This window comes from Arachis stenosperma, chromosome 4 (assembly GCF_014773155.1).
Source record: "Arachis stenosperma cultivar V10309 chromosome 4, arast.V10309.gnm1.PFL2, whole genome shotgun sequence".
Classification (NCBI taxonomy): domain Eukaryota; kingdom Viridiplantae; phylum Streptophyta; class Magnoliopsida; order Fabales; family Fabaceae; genus Arachis; species Arachis stenosperma.
In genome coordinates, this window is record NC_080380.1 from 45,783,678 (window position 1) to 45,805,291 (window position 21,614).

Genomic DNA, 21,614 nt, shown 5'->3' on the forward strand with positions numbered 1-21,614 from the left:
GGATTCTCTTGAATGCTGCCATCAGTTCTTGCCTATACCACGAAGACTCTGATCTCACGGAATGGCTGGCTCGTTTGTCAGGCGATCAACCATGCATCGTGCAATCAGGAATCCAAGAGATATTCACTAAGCCTCAGATGCTTGTAGAACAAGAATGGTTGTCAGTCACCTTGTTCATGGGTGAGAATGGTGATGGGCGTCAATCATCACCTTCATCATGTTGAAGAACAAGTGATATCTTGGATAAAGAACAAGCGGAATTGAATGGAAGAACAATAGTAATTGCATTAATACTCGAGGTACAGCAGAGCTCCACACCTTAATCTATGGTGTGTAGAAACTCCACCGTTGAAAATACATAAGCATAAGGTCTAGGCATGGCCGAATGGCCAGCCTCCCAATGATCTAAGATAGCATAAACTCAAAGATAGCTACCAAGATGTGTTTTAATACAATAGTAAAAGGTCCTACTTATAGAAAACTAGTACATAGATGAGTAAATGACATAAAAATCCACTTCCGGGCCCACTTGGTGTGTGCTTAGGCTGAGCAATGAAGAAATTTCGTGTAGAGACTCTCCTTGGAGTTAAACGCCAGCTTTAGTGCCAGTTTGGGCGTTTAACTCCCAATTAGGTGCCAGTTCCGGCGTTTAACGCTGGAATTTCTTGAGGTGACTTTGAACGCCGGTTTGGGCCATCAAATCTTGGGCAAAGTATGGACTATTATATATTGCTGGAAAGCCCAGGATGTCTACTTTTCAACGCCGTTGAGAGCGCGCCAATTGGGCTTCTGTAGCTCCAGAAAAACCGCTTCGAGTGCAGGGAGGTCAGAATCCAACAGCATCTGCAGTCCTTTTGAGTCTCTGGATCAGATTTTTGCTCAGGTCCCTCAATTTCAGCCAGAAAATACCTGAAATCACAGAAAAACACACAAACTCATAGTAAAGTCCAGAAAAGTGAATTTTAACTAAAAACTAATAAAAATATACTAAAAACTAACTAGATCATATCAAAAACATACTAAAAACAATGCCAAAAAGTATACAAATCATCCGCTCATCACCACGTTACATCTTTGGTCTCAGTTTTGTTTTATTCTTCATCTTAGGAGATCATTGATCACGTTTAGGGGGGCTGGCCATTCGGCCATGCCTGGACCTCTTTCACTTATGTATTTTCAACGGTGGAGTTTCTGCACACCATAGATTAAGGGTGTGGAGCTCTGCTGTACCTCAAAGATTAATGAAGTTCTATTTTCTTTTATTCAATTCTCTATCTTATTCTTATTCCAAGATATTCATTCGTACTCAAGAACATGATGAATGATGATGAGTTAGATAACCCTCATTATTATTCTCGCTGATGAACGCGCGTGATTGACAACCACTTACGTTCTACATGCACCACAAGCTTGAATGTGTATCTCTTAGATTCCCCAACAGAATCTTCGTGGTATAAGCTAGATAGATGGCGGCATTTATCTGGATCCGGAAAGTCCAACCTTGTCTGTAGTGTTCCGAGTAGGATCCTGGGAATCCGGAAAGTCTCACCTTGTCTGTGGTATTCCGAGTAGGATTCCGTTCATGAATGACTGTGACGTGCTTCAAACCTGTAACCTGCTGGGCGTTAGTGACAAACGCAAAAGAGGGATTCTATTCCAGTAGGGGAGGGAACCAACCGGTGATTGGCCGTACTGTGACAGAGTGCGTGAGCATTAGCTTTCACTGCGAGGATGGGATGTAGCTATCAACCATGGGTGATGCCTCCAGACTGGTTAGCTGTGCGAGTGACAGCCGCATAGGATATTTCCCCGTGAGGATTGAAAGTAGCCACAGCTGATGATGAACCCCTATACAAAGCTTGCCATGGAAAGGAGTAAGAAGGATTGAGTAGAAGCAATGGGATAGCAGGCGTCCGAGAGCTCTACAGCATCTCCATTCCGCTTATCTGAAATTCCTACCAATGAATCTACATAAGTATCTCTATCCCTTTTTATTAACTTCTTTCTATTTTATTTAAACCCATAATCCTATTTTAATCTCCCTAACTGAGATTTGCAAGGTGACCATAGCTTGCTTCATACCAACAATCTCTGTGGATTCGACCCTTACTCACGTAAGGTTATTACTTGGACGACCCAGTACACTTGCTGGTTAGTTGAACGGAGTTGTGAAAATAAGCAGTGCCCTAAGAGTAAAAAGATACAAGACCAAAAAGTCAAATCAAATAATAGTGATCACAATTTCGTCCACCAAGTTTTTGGCGCCGTTGCCGGGGATTGTTCGAGTATGGACAACTGACGGTTCATCTTGTTGCTCAGATTAGGTAATTTTCTTTTCAAAAATCTTTTTCAAAATTTTTCTTTTTATTTCTCGTTTTTCTTCACATTATTTTCGAAAATAATTAATAAAAATCCAAAAAAAAATTAGAAAATCATAAAAATCAAAAATATTTTGTGTTTCTTGTTTGAGTCTTGAGTCAATTCTTAAGTTTGGTGTCAATTGCATGCTTTTAAAATTTTTCTTGCATTTTTTCGAAAATCTCATGCATTCATAGTGTTCTTCATGATCTTCAAGTTGTTCTTGATAAGTCTTCTTGTTTGATCTTGATGATTTCTTGTTTTGTGTCTTTTCTTGTTTTTCTTGTGCATTTTTGCATTCATATTTTTCATGCATCAAAAATTTCTAAGTTTGGTGTCTTGCATGTTTTCTTTGCATCAAAAATTTTTCAAAATTATGTTCTTGATGTTCATCATGATCTTCAAAGTGTTCTTGGTGTTCATCTTGACATTCATAGCATTCTTGCATGCATCTTGTGTCTTGATCCAAAATTTTCATGTTTTGGGTCATTTTTGTGTTTTTCTTTAAAAATTCAAAAATCAAAAATATCTTTTCCTTATTTCCCTCCAAAATTTCGAAATTTTGGGATTGACTTGGTCAAAAATTTTCAAAAATTAGTTGTTTCTTACAAGTCAAGTCAAAATTTCAATTTTAAAAACCTTATCTTTTCAAAATCTTTTTCAAAAATTATATCTTTTTCATTTTTTATTTTTTTCGAAAATTTCAAAACTATTTTTTTCAAATTATTTTCAAAATCTTTTTCCTATCTTTATATGTAAATTTTCGAAAATTCACTAATAATTAATGTGATTGGTTCAAAAATTTGAAGTTTGTTACTTTCTTGTTAAGAAAGGTTCAATCTTTAAATTCTAGAATCTTATCTTGTAGTTTCTTGTTAGTGAAGTAAATAATTTCAAAAGTTTTGAATTAAATCTTTTTATCTTTTATTTTATCTTTTTCAAAAATTTTATATTTTTTCAAAATTTGATTTCAAAATATCTTATCTAACTTACTATCTTCTTATCTTTTTCAAATTTGATTTCAAATCTTTTTCAATCAACTAACTAACTTTTTGTTTGTTTCTTATCTTTTTCAAAACCACCTAACTACTTTTCTCTTTCCTATTTTCGAAAATATCTCTCTTTTTCAAAATTCTTTTTAATTAATTAATTGTTTCATGTTTTAATTTTAATTACATTTTATCTCTAATTTTCGAAAATCACTAACCCCTTTTCAAAAATTATTTTCAAATTCCTTCTTCTCTTTTCTTCTTCTATTTAATTATTTAATTACTAACACTTCTCTTCACCTCTCTTCATCCATAAATCCGAATCCATTCTTCATTCTTCTACCCCCTTCTTTTTCTACTAACATAAAGGAATCTCTATACTGTGACATAGAGGATTCCTTTTTCTTTTCTTGTTTTCTTCTCTTTCATATGAGCAGGAACAAGGATAAAGGCACTCTTGTTGAAATTGATCCAGAACCTGAAAGGACTCTGAAGAGAAAATTAAGAGAAGCTAAATTACAACAATCCAGAAACAACCTTTCAGAAACATTAGCACAAGAGGTGATGGCCGAAAATAATAATAATAATGCAAGGAGAGTGCTTGGTGACTTCACTAAGCCAACATCCAAATTTGATGGAAGAAGCATCTCCATTCCTGCCATTGGAGCCAATAACTTTGAGCTTAAGCCTCAACTAGTTGCTTTAATGCAACAAAACTGCAAGTTTTATGGACTTCCATCTGAAGATCCTTACCAGTTTTTAACTGAGTTCTTGCAGATCTGTGACACTGTAAAGACAAATGGAGTTAATCCTGAAGTCTACAGACTCTTGCTTTTCCTTTTGCTGTAAGAGACAGAGCTAGAGTATGGTGGATTCTCAACCCAAGGATAGCCTGGACTCATGGGATAAGCTTGTCACTGCATTTTTAGATAAGTTCTTTCCTCCTCAAAAGCTGAGCAAGCTGAGAGTGGATGTTCAAACCTTCAAACAAAAAGATGGTGAATCCCTCTATGAAGCTTGGGAAAGATACAAGCAGCTGACTAAAAGATGTCCATCTGACATGTTTTCAGAATGGACCATATTAGATATATTCTATTATGGTCTCTCTGAATTTTCGAAAATGTCATTGGACCATTCTGCAGGTGGATCTATTCACCTGAAGAAAACGCCTGAAGAGGCTCAAGAACTCATTGACATGGTTGCAAACAACCAGTTTATGTACACCTCTGAGAGGAATTCCGTGAACAATGGGGTACCTCAGAAGAAAGGAGTTCTTGAAATTGATGCTCTGAATGCCATATTAGCTCAGAACAAAGTGTTGACTCAACAGGTCAACATGATCTCTCAAAATCTGAATGGATTACAACATGCATCCAACAGTAATAGAGAGGAAGCTTCTGAAGAAGCTTATGATCCTGAAAACCCTGCCATGGCAGAGGTTAATTACTTAGGTGAACCTTATGGAAACACCTATAACTCATCATGGAGAAATCATCCAAATTTCTCCTGGAAGGATCAACAAAAACCTCAACAAGGTTTTAACAATGGTGGACGTGCAAGGCTGAATAATAGTAAGCCATATCCATCATCTTCTCAGCAACAGACAGAGAATTCTGGACAAAACAATTCTAATTTAGCCAACATAGTCTCTGATCTGTCAAAGGCCACTTTCAGTTTCATGAATGAAACAAGATCCTCCATTAGAAATTTGGAGGCACAAGTGGGCCAGCTGAGTAAGAAAGTTATTGAAACCCCTCCCAGTACTCTCCCAAGCAATACTGAAGAAAATCCAAAAGGAGAGTGCAAGGCCATTGATTTAATCAAAGTGGCCGAATGCACTAGGGAGGAGGAGGACGAAAATCCTAAGGAGGAAGACCTCCTGGGACGTCCCTCAAGCAAGAAGGAGCTTCCTATTAAGGATCCAGAGGAATCTGAGGCTCATCTAGAGACCATAGAGATTCCATTAAATCTCCTTCTGCCATTCATGAGCTCTGAAGAATATCCATCCTCTGAAGAGGATGAAGATGTGATTAGAGAGCAAGCTGCTCTATATTTAGGAGCTATCATGAAGCTGAATGCCAAGCTGTTTGGTAATGAGACTTGGGAAAGTAAACCTCCCTTGCTCATTAGTGAACTAGATACTTGGATTCAGAGAACTCTACCTCAAAAGAGACAAGATCCTGGCAAGTTCTTAATACCTTGCACCATTGGCACCATGAGCTTTGAAAAAGCTCTATGTGATCTTGGGTCAGGGATAAATCTTATGCCACTCTCTGTAATGGAGAAGCTGGGAATCATTGAGGTACAACCTGCCTTGTTCTCATTACAACTGGCAGACAAGTCAGTGAGACAAGCATATGGCATAGTAGAGGACGTGTTAGTAAAGGTTGAAGGCCTTTACATCCCTACTGATTTCATAATCCTAGACACTAGGAAAGAAGATGATGAATGCATCATCCTAGGAAGACCTTTCCTAGCCACAGCAGGAGCTGTGATAGATGTCAACAGAGGTGAGTTAGTCCTTCAACTGAATGGGGACTACCTTGTGTTTAAGGCACATGGCCATCCCTCTGTGACAAAAGAGAGTAAGCATGAAGAGCTTCTCTCAGTTCAAGGTCAAGAAGAGCCCACACAGTCAAACTCTAAGTTTGGTGTTGTGAGGCCACAACCAAACTCTAAGTTTGGTGTTCAAACCCCATATCCAAACTCTAAGTTTGGTGTTGGGAATACTACACACTAAATTGACCTGATCACCATGTGGCTCCATGAGAGCCACTGTCAAGCTATTGACATTAAAGAAGCGCTTGTTGGGAGGCAACCCAATTTTATTTATCTAATTCTATTTTATTTTGTTTCTTTGTTATTTTTGTGTTTAATTAGGTACATGATCATGAGGAGTCACGAAAAAATCAAAAAAAATTAAAAACAGAGTCAAAGACAGAAGAAAAAAAAATTTTTCACCCAGGGGACGCACGGGCTGGAGTTCAACGCCCAGAAGGAGCATCTTTCTGGCGTTCAACGCCAGAACAGAGCATCTTTCTGGCGTTGAACGCCCAAAACAAGCAACAACCTGGCGTTTAACGCCAGGATGCGCACACAGAGGACAATCTGGCGCTGAACGCCAGAAACAAGCATGAAACTGGCGTTCAACGCCAGAAACATGCATAACATGGGCGTTTAACGCCCAGAACGTGCATCAATGGGCGTTTGAACGCCAGAATGATGCATGAAGGCATGTTACATGCCTATATGGTGAAGGAATGGTATTTGTTTTCACCTCAGGATCTGTGGACCCCACAGGATCCCCACCTACCACATTTCTTTTAATCCTAATCACACTCTTCTAATCCAAATCTCATTCTCAATATCACACTTCCCAACACCCTTCATCAATCACCTCAATTCCTCTTCCCAATTACCCCATTCACCATTCACATCATCCCCTCTTCCCCATACACCCCACCTACCCCCACTACTTTCAAATTCAATTTCCCACCCTTTCCCACCCAATATGGCCGAACCTATACCCTCCCCTCTCCCTATAAATACCCTTCTTTTCTTTTACATTTCCACACAACTCAAACCCACATTCTCCCACATAGCCGAACCCTCTCTTCTCCCTCTCTACCATATTTTCTTCTTCTTCTTCTACTCTTCTTTTCTTTTTGCTTGGGGACAAGCAAATTTTTAAGTTTGGTGTGGTAAAAAGCCTAAGCTTTTTGTTTTTTATTCACCATCAATGGCACCCAAGACCGGAGTCTCCTCAAGAAAAGGAAAAGGGAAGGCAAAAGCTTCCACTTCCGAGTCATGGGAGAAGGAGAGATTCATCTCCAAGAGCCACCAAGACCACTTCTATGATGTTGTGGCAAAGAAGAAAGTGATCCATGAGGTCCCTTTCAAACTCAAGAAGAATGAGTATCCGGAAATCCGACTTGAAATTCAAAGAAGAGGTTGGGAAGTCATAGCCAACCCCATACAACAAGTTGGAATTTTAATGGTTCAAGAGTTCTATGCCAATGCATGGATCACTAGAAACCATGACCAAGGTATGAACCCAAGTCCGAAAAACTATATCACCATGGTTAGGGGGAAATACTTGGATTTTAGTCCGGAAAATGTGAGGTTGGCGTTTCATTTGCCTATGATGCAAGGTGATGAACACCCCTACACTAGAAGGGTCAACTTTGATCAAAGGTTGGACCAAGTCCTTAGGGACATTTGTGTGGAAGGCGCCCAATGGAGAATGGACTCCAAAGGTAATCCAGTCCAACTAAGAAGGCTAGACCTCAAGCCTGTAGCTAGAGGATGGTTGGAGTTCATCCAAAGATCCATCATCCCTACAAGCAACCGATCTGAAGTTACTGTGGATCGGGCCATCATGATTCACAGCATCATGATTGGAGAGGAGGTAGAGGTTCATGAAGTCATATCCAATGAACTCTACAAAATAGCTGACAAGCCTTCATACATGGCACGGCTAGCCTTCCCTCACCTCATATGCCATCTATGTTATTCAGCCGGAGTTATCATAGATGGAGATGTCTCCATTGAAGAAGACAAGTCCATCACCAAGAAAAGGATGGAGCAAACAAGGGAAGTTCCTCACGGCCCTCAAGGAGAACAAGAGGAGGTTCACCATCAACAAATGCCTCAAATGCACTTTCCTCCCAACAACTATTGGGAGCAACTTAATACCTCCTTGGAAGATTTGAGCCATAATGTGGAACAACTAAGGGTGGAACACCATGAACACGCCCTCACTCTCCAAGAAATAAGAGAAGATCAAAGAGCAATGAGGGAGGAGCAACAAAGGCAAGGAAGGGACATAGAAGAGTTGAAGAACATCATCGGTCCTTCAAGAAGAAGACGCCACTAGAGGTGGATTCATTCCTTGTTCTTTATTTCTTTCTGTTTTCGGTTTTTAATTATTGTGTTTATCTATGTTTTGTGTCTTTATTTCATGATCATTAGTATGTAACCATGCCTTAAAGTTGTGAATAAAATCCATTAGTCCTTCACCTCTCTTAAAAAGAAAAAAATGTTTTAATTCAAAAGAACAAGAAGTACATAATTTTCGAAATTATTATTGAATTTAGTTTAATTATTTTGATGTGGTGACAATGCTTTTGTTTTCTGAATGAATGAATGAACAGTGCATATGTCTTTGGATCTTGTTGTTTATGAGTGTTTAAAATTGTTGGTTCTTGAAAGAATGATGAACAAAGAGAAATGTTATTGATGATCTGAAAAACATCATGAAAATTGATTCTTGAAGCAAGAAAAAGCAGTGAAAAAAAAAAAGTGGTGAAAATTTTAAAGCAAGGATCCAAGGCTTTGAGCATCAATGGATAGGAGGGCCCAAGGAATTAAAATCCAGGCCTAAGCGGCTAAATCAAGCTGTCCCTAACCATGTGCTTGTGTCATGAAGGTCCAAGTGAAAAGCTTGAGACTAAATGGTTAAAGTCGTGATCTAAAGCTAAAGAGTGTGCTTAAGAGCTCTGGACACCACTAATTGGGGACTTTAGCAAAGCTAAGTCACAATCTGAAAAGGTTCACCCAGTTATGTGTCTGTGGCATTTGTGTATCCGGTGGTAATACTGGAAGACAAAGTGCTTAGGGCCACAGCCAAGACTCATAAGTAGCTGTGTTCAAGAATCAACATGCCTAACCAGGAAAGTCAATAACACTATCCCAAATTCTAAGTTCCCCCAGAGACGCCAATACCTCTAAACTACAAAGGAAAAAGTGAGGTGCCAAAGCTGTTCAGAAGCAAAAAGCTATAAGTCCCGCTCATGTAATTAAATTAATATTCATTGATATTTTGGACTTTATAGTATATTCTCTTCTTTTTATCCTATTTGATTTTCAGTTGCTTGGGGACAAGCAACAATTTAAGTTTGGTGTTGTGATGAGCGGATAATTTATACGCTTTTTGGCATTGTTTTTATATAGTTTTTAGTAAGTTTGAGCTACTTTTAGGGATGTTTTTATTAGTTTTTATGTTAAATTCACATTTCTGGACTTTACTATGAGTTTGTGTGTTTTTCTGTGATTTCAGGTAAATTCTGACTGAAATTGAGGGATTTGAGCAAAACTCTGAAAAAGGCTGACAAAAGGACTGCTGATGCTGTTGGATTCTGACCTCCCTGCACTCGAAATGGATTTTCTGGAGCTACAGAACTCCAAATGGCGCGCTCTCAACGGCGTTGGAAAGTAGACATCCAGGGCTTTCCAGCAATATATAATAGTCCATACTTTATTCGAAGAATGACGACGCAACTTGGCGTTGAACGCCAAGTACACGCTCCTTTCTGGAGTTAAACGCCAGAAAAACGTCATAATCCGGAGTTGAACGCCCAAAGCACATCATAACTCGAAATTCAACTCCAAGAGAAGCCTCAGCTCGTGGATAGATCAATCTCAGCCCAAGCATACACCAAGTGGGCCCCGGAAGTGGATTTATGCATCAATTACTTACTCATGTAAACCCTAGGAGCTAGTTTATTATAAATAGAACATTTAACTATTGTATTAGATGTCTTTTGACCACGTTACATCTTTGGTCTCAGTTTTGTTTTATTCTTCATCTTAGGAGATCATTGATCACGTTTAGGGGGGCTGGCCATTCGGCCATGCCTGGACCTCTTTCACTTATGTATTTTCAACGGTGGAGTTTCTGCACACCATAGATTAAGGGTGTGGAGCTCTGCTGTACCTCAAAGATTAATGAAGTTCTATTTTCTTTTATTCAATTCTCTATCTTATTCTTATTCCAAGATATTCATTCGTACTCAAGAACATGATGAATGATGATGAGTTAGATAACCCTCATTATTATTCTCGCTGATGAACGCGCGTGATTGACAACCACTTACGTTCTACATGCACCACAAGCTTGAATGTGTATCTCTTAGATTCCCCAACAGAATCTTCGTGGTATAAGCTAGATAGATGGCGGCATTTATCTGGATCCGGAAAGTCCAACCTTGTCTGTAGTGTTCCGAGTAGGATCCTGGGAATCCGGAAAGTCTCACCTTGTCTGTGGTATTCCGAGTAGGATTCTGTTCATGAATGACTGTGACGTGCTTCAAACCTGTAACCTGCTGGGCGTTAGTGACAAACGCAAAAGAGGGATTCTATTCCAGTAGGGGAGGGAACCAACCGGTGATTGGCCGTACTGTGACAGAGTGCGTGAGCATTAGCTTTCACTGCGAGGATGGGATGTAGCTATCAACCATGGGTGATGCCTCCAGACTGGTTAGCTGTGCGAGTGACAGCCGCATAGGATATTTCCCCGTGAGGATTGAAAGTAGCCACAGCTGATGGTGAACCCCTATACAAAGCTTGCCATGGAAAGGAGTAAGAAGGATTGAGTAGAAGCAATGGGATAGCAGGCGTCCGAGAGCTCTACAGCATCTCCATTCCGCTTATCTGAAATTCCTACCAATGAATCTACATAAGTATCTCTATCCCTTTTTATTAACTTCTTTCTATTTTATTTAAACCCATAATCCTATTTTAATCTCCCTAACTGAGATTTGCAAGGTGACCATAGCTTGCTTCATACCAACAATCTCTGTGGATTCGACCCTTACTCACGTAAGGTTATTACTTGGACGACCCAGTACACTTGCTGGTTAGTTGAACGGAGTTGTGAAAATAAGCAGTGCCCTAAGAGTAAAAAGATACAAGACCAAAAAGTCAAATCAAATAATAGTGATCACAATTTCGTCCACCAGTGAGCCAAGGGATTGGGATCCAATCATATAAGATTGCCAAGCAAAATTCAATGAACGCATTGGTTGAGGAAGGGATAAAAATATTTTGATTCGGAGATCTCAATATCTCCTGAAACCCAATGAATTCCTCATTTCTGATCTACCACTTTCTCTTTACATTCTGCAATTAAATTCATGCAATCACCCCGATCCCTTTTTAATTTCAGCAATTAGGAGCTCCTGAATCCCCAGAGCACCCCAAGCAGCGTTTTTTTTTAAGGAGCAAGGCGCTGGTACAAGGCCGTGAAATCGGTACCTCGAGGATTAATCTTTGGATTATTCCTGAAAGATTTTTGATTAATGAAGAAAGAGATATCAAGAGCTTGGTTGATCAATAAATCTTCCCCCTGAGCACTAGGGAAGAAAGGTAGTTTCTTGTTCGCCCTGTCTAGGGATTCGACAGGCCCAAGGAAACAATGGGTATATTCACCTACCGTAAAAGGGATCAGGATTCTGGTATCATTAATTTGAAGCTGTGGGTCGTCAATAACTTCATCATTGACTTGATTTAGCACATGAAGGGCTGGTGGAGCTGGTGGTGCTACCACGGGACCCTTACCCTTGTCTTGGACAGCAGCATGAGATGAAGAGATGGCCATTGTAGAACAAAGAAGAAGGAAGTTTGAAAGGTTAAGGGTGGTGCAAGAAAGGTTGATGCGAGAGGAATTCAGGAAGCAAAGGTTCGAGAAAAATTGAACGGAGGCAAAAGTGTCGAATCTAAAAGAAGTGTTACTGTAGCCATTATTGAAAAAGGAATTCAAAGAGAAAAGAAGTAACTTCGCGAAGAAGGTGAAGTGGTAGAGAGAGAAAGCACAAGTCACAGGAAATGTGTCGAGCGGGTCAGTATTAATGGGAAGTTAAATGATAATTATTACTGACTCAGGAGAATGGAATTTGAAATTGAATTTGGATTAAGTGTTTCGTTTTTAAAGTGATTTCGAAAACAAACACATTAATCCAAGGAGGCAATTTGTTGGTCGAAAAATATTTCGATTGGAGTGAATTAGATCGAAAGGTTGAAAAGTGCACGTGCAGGTATAAGTTGAGAGTTACTCGACACAAGCTCGATTTCGGACACATCATTAAATCGAGTGGTCATAGTTGAATGGATATTCGAAGGAGAAACTGAACGGATTATCAGAATGAATGAATCGAACGGTTACATCAGTAGAGAAGTTGAGGGCTTTCATCATGTGAGGAATTAATGGGTAACGTTTCATTGGCAAAAGAGTGGGAACGGTTACCAGGGAGTGCGTGCACAACACAGCATTGTGTAATTAATGATCGGTTACAAAAAGAAAGCTATAAATATTAGAAAGTTTTAGGAAATAAGAGTTGGAACTTTAACTCAGAAAACACTCAAGCACACTCACATCCCCTACGAGTTCCTAAGTCTGTGATCGAGTTTCTTTTCTATAGGGTTCCTTCCATGTTTTATCTTTTCAGTTGATCTTTTTGTAAACTTTACTTTTCAAGTAAATTTATCTTTCAAACATTCTTTAATTTCACTGTCCAATTTATATTTCAGCATCTTTAAGTTTCATGCCAAAATCCTTTGACTCAGTCGAAGGAATTTTATTGCTTTTCTTAAATTTCAATACAATCTTTCCGATTTTCAGTCAATTCACTCTTCAAAAACTTTCTTTTTAATTTTTTTTTGTTTCTTTACAAATAGTAATTCATTTGCTATTTTGATAGTCGTCTAATTCGAGGCGCTTTGATGCACTTTTAAAAAAACTGGTATCTGTACAGAGAAGTAAGTGTCGCTCCCAGATCATTAGATATCGAACCATCATCGATTTGCTAAAAATCGACAAAACAGTGTAAAATAACTATAACTATATTTTATATAGTTAGCATTAAAATATCCTAATTTAGATGTCTATCACTATTTCACTACTACCACTATGATATTCTAATAAGATGTGAGTGATTTAGAGCAAGATACAAAGTAAATGCTGTGTAGTGTGTATACGTCACCAATGTATATATATATTTGTTTTGTAATTAATTTACCCATGCATGCCTGTATTATATGTGTTCCCTCCATTCAATGTGCAATGCTTTAACAAATAGATTGCACTGATATATGGTTAGGTGTTCTGGCTGCAGTGGCGGGACCTATCTCCTCAAGAAGCACTCATAGTGAAGCTAGGCAACATTCACTCATACAGCTAAATAGTGTAACACCAAAATGGCAATGGGAACCTCCTTCGTTCAATTTCAATAATATCAATCATACTTTTCAGGGAAAACCAAAACCAACCAGTTAGGTGAAACAGAGTAGGATTCCCTCCTTTCATTAATTTGGGATCAAATTATCAACTGTGTTGTTCATATGCACTTTTTTGTTTTTGCACAAAATTATGTGTTAGGTTCATTCATATAACCATATGTGGTGAATTCAGTGGACATTAGTAAGATAGTGACAAATGAGGCATCTCTAATTACTATGTCTACATGGAAACTCTTAATTACAATTAGGGTATACTACCAAAACTATCTTTGATTTTTGAATTAAATGACAGAAATATCACCTATTTTTTGCAATTTTTTTTTGTTAATAATCAAAAATAGTTTTAACTTTTAAAAAATAAAAAAATACTAGAGATTGAATTTTGATCCAATTTTATTATATATTTATTAAATAATTATCTAAATATTTCTACAAAATTTTGGATCATATAAATAAACGCTTTGCTAAACAAACACAATTTCTGATAACAAATTAAAAAAAATATATCAATGACGATTTTGGTAGTTTACTCTTCCAATTAAATAAGTTTTTTTCCCTTGCCCTGAAGCTGGTTTTGTTTCTCTCTAGCTTTTGTTGCCGCATCCTAAGCAGATTTATAAGCCAAGTTGCAATGCAATGCTATGTTAGAATACTTTTATTCTGTTAAATCAAGTGTGAGGCAATAGGTGATACATCAATATTAAACATTATTACTTTCATAATGAATCATGAATGGTTGAAAATGCATTCATTGTTTTTTCCCCCTTTGTTAAATCAAGATTTTAGTTCATACAGGACAAGAACATTCTGGAGAAAAAGTCAATAGCATCATGTATTTCATTGGCACCCAAAGACTAGCATTTTGACAAACAAATTGGATTCTCTTAACAGCAGCACTAAATTACAAGGTTTGTCTTAACATAAGGAAAACTAGAATGAAGCTCTTCCACCTTGATTTGCCAAACACTTTGACAAATCGAAAGGGTTTGATTAAAACTACTGAACTACTGCACATACAAAGTAATACAAAAAAACAAATTAATAACCTTTAACAAAAACGAAAGTTAACTAACAAATAGGAAGAGGAGCACCGTTCCACTCTCCAAGGCATTCAAGTAGAGGATCAATGATCTTCCCCTGGCACATGGCTGTGAAAACCTTGTCAAATTCTTCGCCCGGTGACCTAACCTTTTCCCCGGTGAGCATACCGGTTCCCAATTCCTCCCTGACAAACCTGTAAAGTGGGTAGGACCTGCATTCCTTGATCTTGTTTGGGATCGTTGAGTTTCCACTCTCATAAGCGATTCTAGCTCCCTCAACCTCCTTTGGCAGCACGGCCTTCAACTCGTCCTCGAAGATCGCAATCTTCTGGAAGATGGAGGTGTTTGCGTTCTTCTCACTCTCTGCATTGGCCAAAGCGTGGTCCACAAGCACTTGCCTCAGTTTCTGCATCAGCGGGTAAACAGCGCTGCAAGGATCGTCAATGTAGGTGAAAACATGCTCCCTATCAACCACTTTGAGTAAATCCTTTTCGCAAAATCTTGAAGGATGAAGCTCCCCGTTAACACCGGTGGTAAGCGATCTCTTGGCGACTAAGCTGACAGTGTTCTTGACAGCGTTCTTCAAATTCTCCTCTAGATGCCTCAAGTCAATGGCTTGGCAAAGCGCCATCAAGAAAGTGGAAGACATGAGTTTGAGAATCTCAATAGCTTCATTGGTCTTTCTAGAAGAAATCAAACCCAACGAGTTCACATCCTGGTTGTGCTGCTCAGCACTCTGCACATGGCTGGTTACCGGATTCGCAAGGTATTGAAGCTCAGAGCAGTAAGAAGCCATTGCAATTTCGGCACCTTTGAATCCGTAATCCAAGCTTGGATTCCTAGCAGCAGAGAGATTCGAAGGCAAGCCGTTGTTATAGAAATCATTGACAAGTTCCGAAAATTGCGCGAACATGAGTTTTCCTATGGAAGCCAAAGCCAAACGCGTGTTATCCATGGAGACTCCAATTGGAGTTCCTTGGAAGTTACCACCATGCAAGGCCTTGTTCCTTGACACATCAATCAAAGGATTGTCATTAACAGAGTTAATCTCTCTCTCGATCGACTTGGTTGAAAACCTAATCACTTCCACAAGAGGACCTAGCCATTGCGGCGAAGTTCTAAGGGCGTAGCGATCTTGCTTCGGCTTCTGCAATGGATCCGTTTCATGTAACTTCTTAGCGGCTTTCATGTATGAGCTTCCATCCAAAATGTGTTCCATTATAGCAGCTGCTTCAATTTGGCCAGGGTGGTGTTTTAGCTTGTGAGTCAAGTGATCAGTGAACTCTGGCTTACCCTGCATCACTTCGGCGAAAATAGCCGAAAGAACTTCCGACAAAACCGCAAGCACGTTCGCCTCGAACAAAACTATAGAGGCCAGGCCGGAACCCACTGCGGTGCCGTTGACAAGTGCAAGGCCTTCTTTAGGCTGCAATTCAAAGAAGTCGGCGTTGATTCCGGCCAACTCGAATGCCTCCTTGGCATTGAGCAGCTCCCCGGATGGCCCCACTGCTTTCGAGTTGGGCCTTCCGGTGAGCAGTCCCGCTATGTATGAGAGTGGGACGAGGTCCCCGGACGCTGTGATTGTGCCGCGGAGTGGCAAGCATGGTGTGATGTTGGTGTTCAAGAGCTTGGTTATGGCTTCCAAGATTTCAAACCTGATGCCAGAGTAGCCTTGGAGAAGAGTGTTGATCCTCACTAACATTGCTGCTCTCGTTGCCGTGTGTGGCAATGTGTGGCTTGATTCTGTGCCATTGCCAAATATTCCAGCATTCAAGAACCTGAAGAATCAGAATCAAAATCATCATCAACATATCTCCTTTATCACAGCCAATAATACATACAGTATTATTTAATGTTAGTATATCGTTTTAAAATTAACAAAATGTATGTGTCTGTCAAAAATCGATCGCTAAATTAATTATCATGTATTTGTATATAAATTAATTTATTTTTAATATATAATTTATATTTTATCGTGTATCTGATTTTAAGTTGTAAAATTAATCAAGTATTCTCTTTTCTAAAATAACTGTTGCTTCTATTTTTATTTTTTGGTTTCATAAAGAATTTGAGTTTGTTATTGGTGTTGTTATTGGTGTTAGGTAAGGAATTATAGTTGTAAACTTGTAATACTCGGAAGTAGTCAACAAGCATACCCGCATTAAGCGAAGAAAGGTGGGTCAAACATTGTGTGAACATAGACATATGGTAGGAGGAGTGGGAGTAGGAGTAGGAATAATAATGCAATGAAACGTGACCACATTCACCCACCTACCCCACGTCACGTGCAAAACCACTATTTGGGGTGGCTCCCAAAAATTAGCCAGCTGAGTTCACTCGAACGTTTCAACTCAGTTAACCTGACATTTTGGTAGGTGTGGAGCGTGGACAATATTTATTTTCAGCTACTTGTTATTACTACAACCCTATATATATATATATATATATATATATATATATATATATATATATATATATATATATATATATATATATATATATATATATATATGTCTTTTTCTGTTGGCACTTTCCTAAATCATGCTTTTTCATTTAACCGCTAAATAAAAAATTAAGCCTAGATCTCACACTTCACATTAAATATGACCATTGTCTATCAATTATTACTGGCAATATAAAAAAGAATAATGTGAATTGTTAAATATATAAAAAGAATTTCAAAAACTATATATTTTATGGCTATAGCACATGTTTTCTTATTGGTAATATATAATCATTTTCTAAACTAACATTTAACAATGTTTTTAATTTAAGTAACTTAATTAAATTCTTTTTTCCAAAAACAACACTTTTTTGACAAAGACCGAAGCCAACCCATGTATTTATCTTCAAAATTCTTTTACATTTTCTGAATTAAAAAAAAACATATTGTCTAATGATACTACTTATTAGTTAAGTACTAATTAAAAAATTTTAGTTGACAATTATTCACCAATTAATATTGTAATATACCACTCCTCTTAGTTTAACTATATGTCATGTTACTCATATGTAAATTAATTAAGGAATCTAAATGAATAGTTAATGATAAAATAAGTTATATTAAAATACTCTTATTTAACAGTAACAATTTATAATAAGTCACCATAAACAAACAAAAACACAGTCATTTATAATATAAATATTTTTTAATATTCACTGTATTTAGACTTCATACTTTGTATTACCAATAAATAATGTTCCAAAAGAGAAAATGAGTGTTACTGTTAATTATGAAACTAGTATCTGATTGACTATAAATAAATGTGCGAACCACGAATGTAGCATTGTAGAAGCCCACTGAAAATGTATTGGTCGTAAAAATTTAGTGCAATATATGGAAAAACGAATAAATAAGTTACTCAAAATAAGTTAAGGGTCAAAATTTGGTAGAGTTTATCAAAAGTTATAAGGGGTTTTATTTGTTCCTTTCTTTCTTTTTTATCGCTAAAATATAGAATAAGCACAAATATAGTTTTAAGTTATGAATTTTGGTTGAAAAAGTTTGTAAAACGATAAAAAGAGGGTTAATCGTTATTGATTTTATCAGTCTCATCAAATGTGTGTTCATTAACTTTTTTATTTTAAAATATCTTAATTTTTAAGTTATTGTAATATATTAAATAAAGTATAAAATATAAATACTTTCAATTAAGAAGACGTTAGGAAATATATATACATATATATATATATATATATATATATATATATACTACTTGTTTTTTGGCGCGACTCACATGTTGATGTAAAGACGACGATGATGCAACGCACTAATAATAAACTCGGACGATATTATGGATTCAACATTAATCAACCGGTGAAAGACTTATTAATACTAAATAATAAAATGATTCATATATTTATAAATTTACCAATGAATCTTTGACCAGTTAATTACTGTTGAATTTACGTAAGCATGTGTTTTATTATTATTAAAATTCCATCATCGTCTTTTCATAACGGATGATTTGAATATCAGCATCTCAATCGCGCTCTTTTTGTTTTCAAAGTCGTCAAAAAAATAAAAACACCATTTTATGGTAATTATTATTAAATAGTTAATTAAAATCTAATAGTTTATATTTAACACGAGTATATATATTAATTTATATAATGTGGTGATAGATGAATGGCAAAGTACAGAAAAAACTCATATATATATATATATATATATATATATATATATATTGTCTAATTAAAAATTATCTTAATAATAATTTAGTTAAATATATTAACTGTTTAATAATTTTTAATTATTAATTGTATATTAAGTGTACGTAAATTTCTATCCATTACACATATGGATATACACATATATAGTTTAATTATATTATTTATATAAAAAATTATTCATATATATAAAATATATATTAAAAAATAATATATATATATTAAAAATTAATTAAATAATATGTATATTTATAATAATACATGATAGTTAATTTAGCGGCAGAGTTTTGACATGCATATATATAGTATTTTTTTATATAATTGTATTCGTTGAGATGATTAAAATGTAATTAATTACCTGATGAGCTCTTTCTGGAGAGCACCACCTTGTTTGGTTCGGCGGTGTGACGTGGCACCGAAGCCGGTAGTGACGCCGTAACTGTCAGTGCCGTTGTTCATGCTGTCCATAACCCAATCGCTGCTGGCCTTAACGCCCGCCCTCGCCGATTCCGACAGCTCAACGGTCACACCTTGGTCGTGCGCCGCGATCGCCGCCACCTGAGATATCGTCAGCGTCTCTCCGCCCAGCTTCACCACCGGCTTCCGGTACTCCGCCACCATGCGCTTCACCTCATCCAGGTGGCTCCCCTTCAGTGCCGCTGCGGCCACTCCCCAATTCAACGGGTCACTACCGTTATTATTGGTGGTTGTGGCGGTTTTCAAGCAGAATGAGTCATTGTGGTTCTGGTGGTGGAGGTGGCCGTTACCCTTGCCGTTGGTAATGGTGATTTGTTCCATTTAATTTGTGATGAATGTGATTAGATGAGAAAATTAAATGCAGTGAATGAGCAGAGAGAATAATGAAGAAGCTCTTCTAAATGCTAATTAAGTTTGAGCGAGAGCGAGAGAGAGAGAGATGATAAAATTGGTTGAGGAAGCTTATGGATTTCCTGAGAGGAGGAGGAAGAGTGAAGGGGGCATTATATAGAACTTTCTTTCTGACTATTCTACTTGAAAATCATGTGCTGCTATATGGTACCGATCATTATTGATATCTACTTTATCAAAAATGTTATTATATTATAATCACCCTAAAAACGTTTTGTTATTAGAATTTATTTTAATGAAATGTTATTCTTACAAAAAATTTTATACAAATATTATTATATTTTTATAACATACCTTTTAAATAATGAAACCTTTTATTTTATATTATTTTGTGATTTAGTCTTGAATCGTGCATTGGTGTTTGGTAGGTGAGCATACGGATCGATACAAGGGTGGCAGCGAGCCACACGCAGCACAAGGGGTTGGTTGAAAATTAATTACGACCGTGAGATTGTGAATCTTCTTCCACGGCCATGATGCTGTAACGTGTAATAATCTTAACAGGGTTAGGTGTGGCAGAATGGACGGACCAAATGAAAGAAAGTGCAGTGGTTGGGGATGACTCTCAAGTCTCAATTTGGCCGACGACTTTGGTTTAGCACAGAATTAGATAGTGTGCGTTTGAATTAGAGTTAGTTAAAAGTAGAGTTCGAAGGAAAGTGATTTTGTAAAATTGATTTTAGATAAAAATGAGTTTGTGTTAATAAGATTTATGTTTAGTAATTCTATGTTAAAATTAATTTTGATAAAATAAAATTGTTTAAATAATATTAGTTAAAATTACTTTTAAATAGATAATTAATTAATTATTAAAAAAATATAATATTAAAAAATAAAATAAATATGCTGTTATATGAATGTTCATTTAGTAATGTATAATTTTTTTTACAATTTTACTATGTTATCAACAGTATTTCTGTCAATTTCTCTCAATTCTTATTTATAAATGTGTTTAATGGATGTGTCTTTGTGAATGTGTGTAATAAAAATATCTTTTTTATGACTGTGTTTAATAAAAATATTTTTATAGATATATTTTTTGGATGTGTCTTTATATATGTGTTTAAAATATGATAATAAATTATTGTTGGTAATAAGTTGACAAATAATATGTTGGTACCCTATACTTTTTCTTTTTTTATAATATAGACGGTTCAATTTTTTAAAGATGGGAGATTCAGGTTATCCAAAAAAATTGAATTTAATAATGGTTAAAAAAATAATTTTTTTATGTGTATAAATAGAAGGGGTAAGTTTTAAAACAACACACAATACGAATATAAAACACTTTTTTTTTTATATATATATTATGAAAGATTAAATTATCAAGAAATATATGAATGACTTTAGTTATATTGAAATATTAATATTAGAGAGTATTAATATTAGAGTTTTTTATTTATATTTTTTTATTTTATATTTATTTTTTCTTCTTTATTTATTTATTTATTTTACAATGCGTTATTAGCATAAAGTTTTGATCAAAATTTAAGAAGATTCAGGTAATAAATTTTTATTATGTCAAAGTTCTCTCATCTTAAATTTAATATTCTTGATATATGTGGAAACAACTACTTATCATGAATATTGGATACTGAAATTCATCTTGATTCAATAGATCATGCAGATACTATTAAGATTGAAAATAAAGCATTCCAGAAGGATAAAGTCAAAGTCATGATCTTCTTTCGTCATCATCTTGACGAAAGATTAAAAAATGAATATCTCACACTAAAAGATCCTGCAGATCTGTGGAAGAACCTTAAAAAAATGTATAATCATCAAAAGACAGTAATGTTTTCTCAAGCCCGATACGAAGGAATGCATTTGCGTCTACAAAATTTTAAATCCATAAATGAGTACAATTCACCAATGTTTCGAATTACCTCACGAATGAAATTATGTGAGAAAAAGATAACTGATAATGACATATTAGAGAAAACTTTCTCGACCTTTCATGCCTCGAATGTGCTCCTGCAGCTGGAGTATCGAGAAAAAGAATTTAAAAAATATTATGAGTTAATTTCTTGCCTTCTTGTTGCTAAACGAAACAATGAATTGCTTTCAAGAAATCATGAAGCGCATCCAACTAGCGCCGCCCCATTTTCTGAATCAAATGCGGCAAATCTTAACGCTAAAAGAGGTAAATGACAAG

General features: G+C 36.4%; 1 protein-coding gene across 1 annotated transcript; it reads right to left on the reverse strand.

Annotated features, from left to right (window-relative positions):
* Window positions 1–14,166: 14,166 nt before the first annotated feature.
* On the reverse strand, window positions 14,167–19,529 carry LOC130974243 (phenylalanine ammonia-lyase 1). The gene is made up of 2 exons (XM_057899041.1): window positions 18,930–19,529; window positions 14,167–16,179 (listed from the first exon to the last, which is right to left on the reverse strand). The coding sequence occupies exons 1-2, from the start codon at window positions 19,367–19,369 to the stop codon at window positions 14,430–14,432; spliced, it is 2,190 nt and encodes a 729-aa protein (XP_057755024.1). The 5' UTR covers window positions 19,370–19,529; the 3' UTR covers window positions 14,167–14,429.
* Window positions 19,530–21,614: the final 2,085 nt, after the last annotated feature.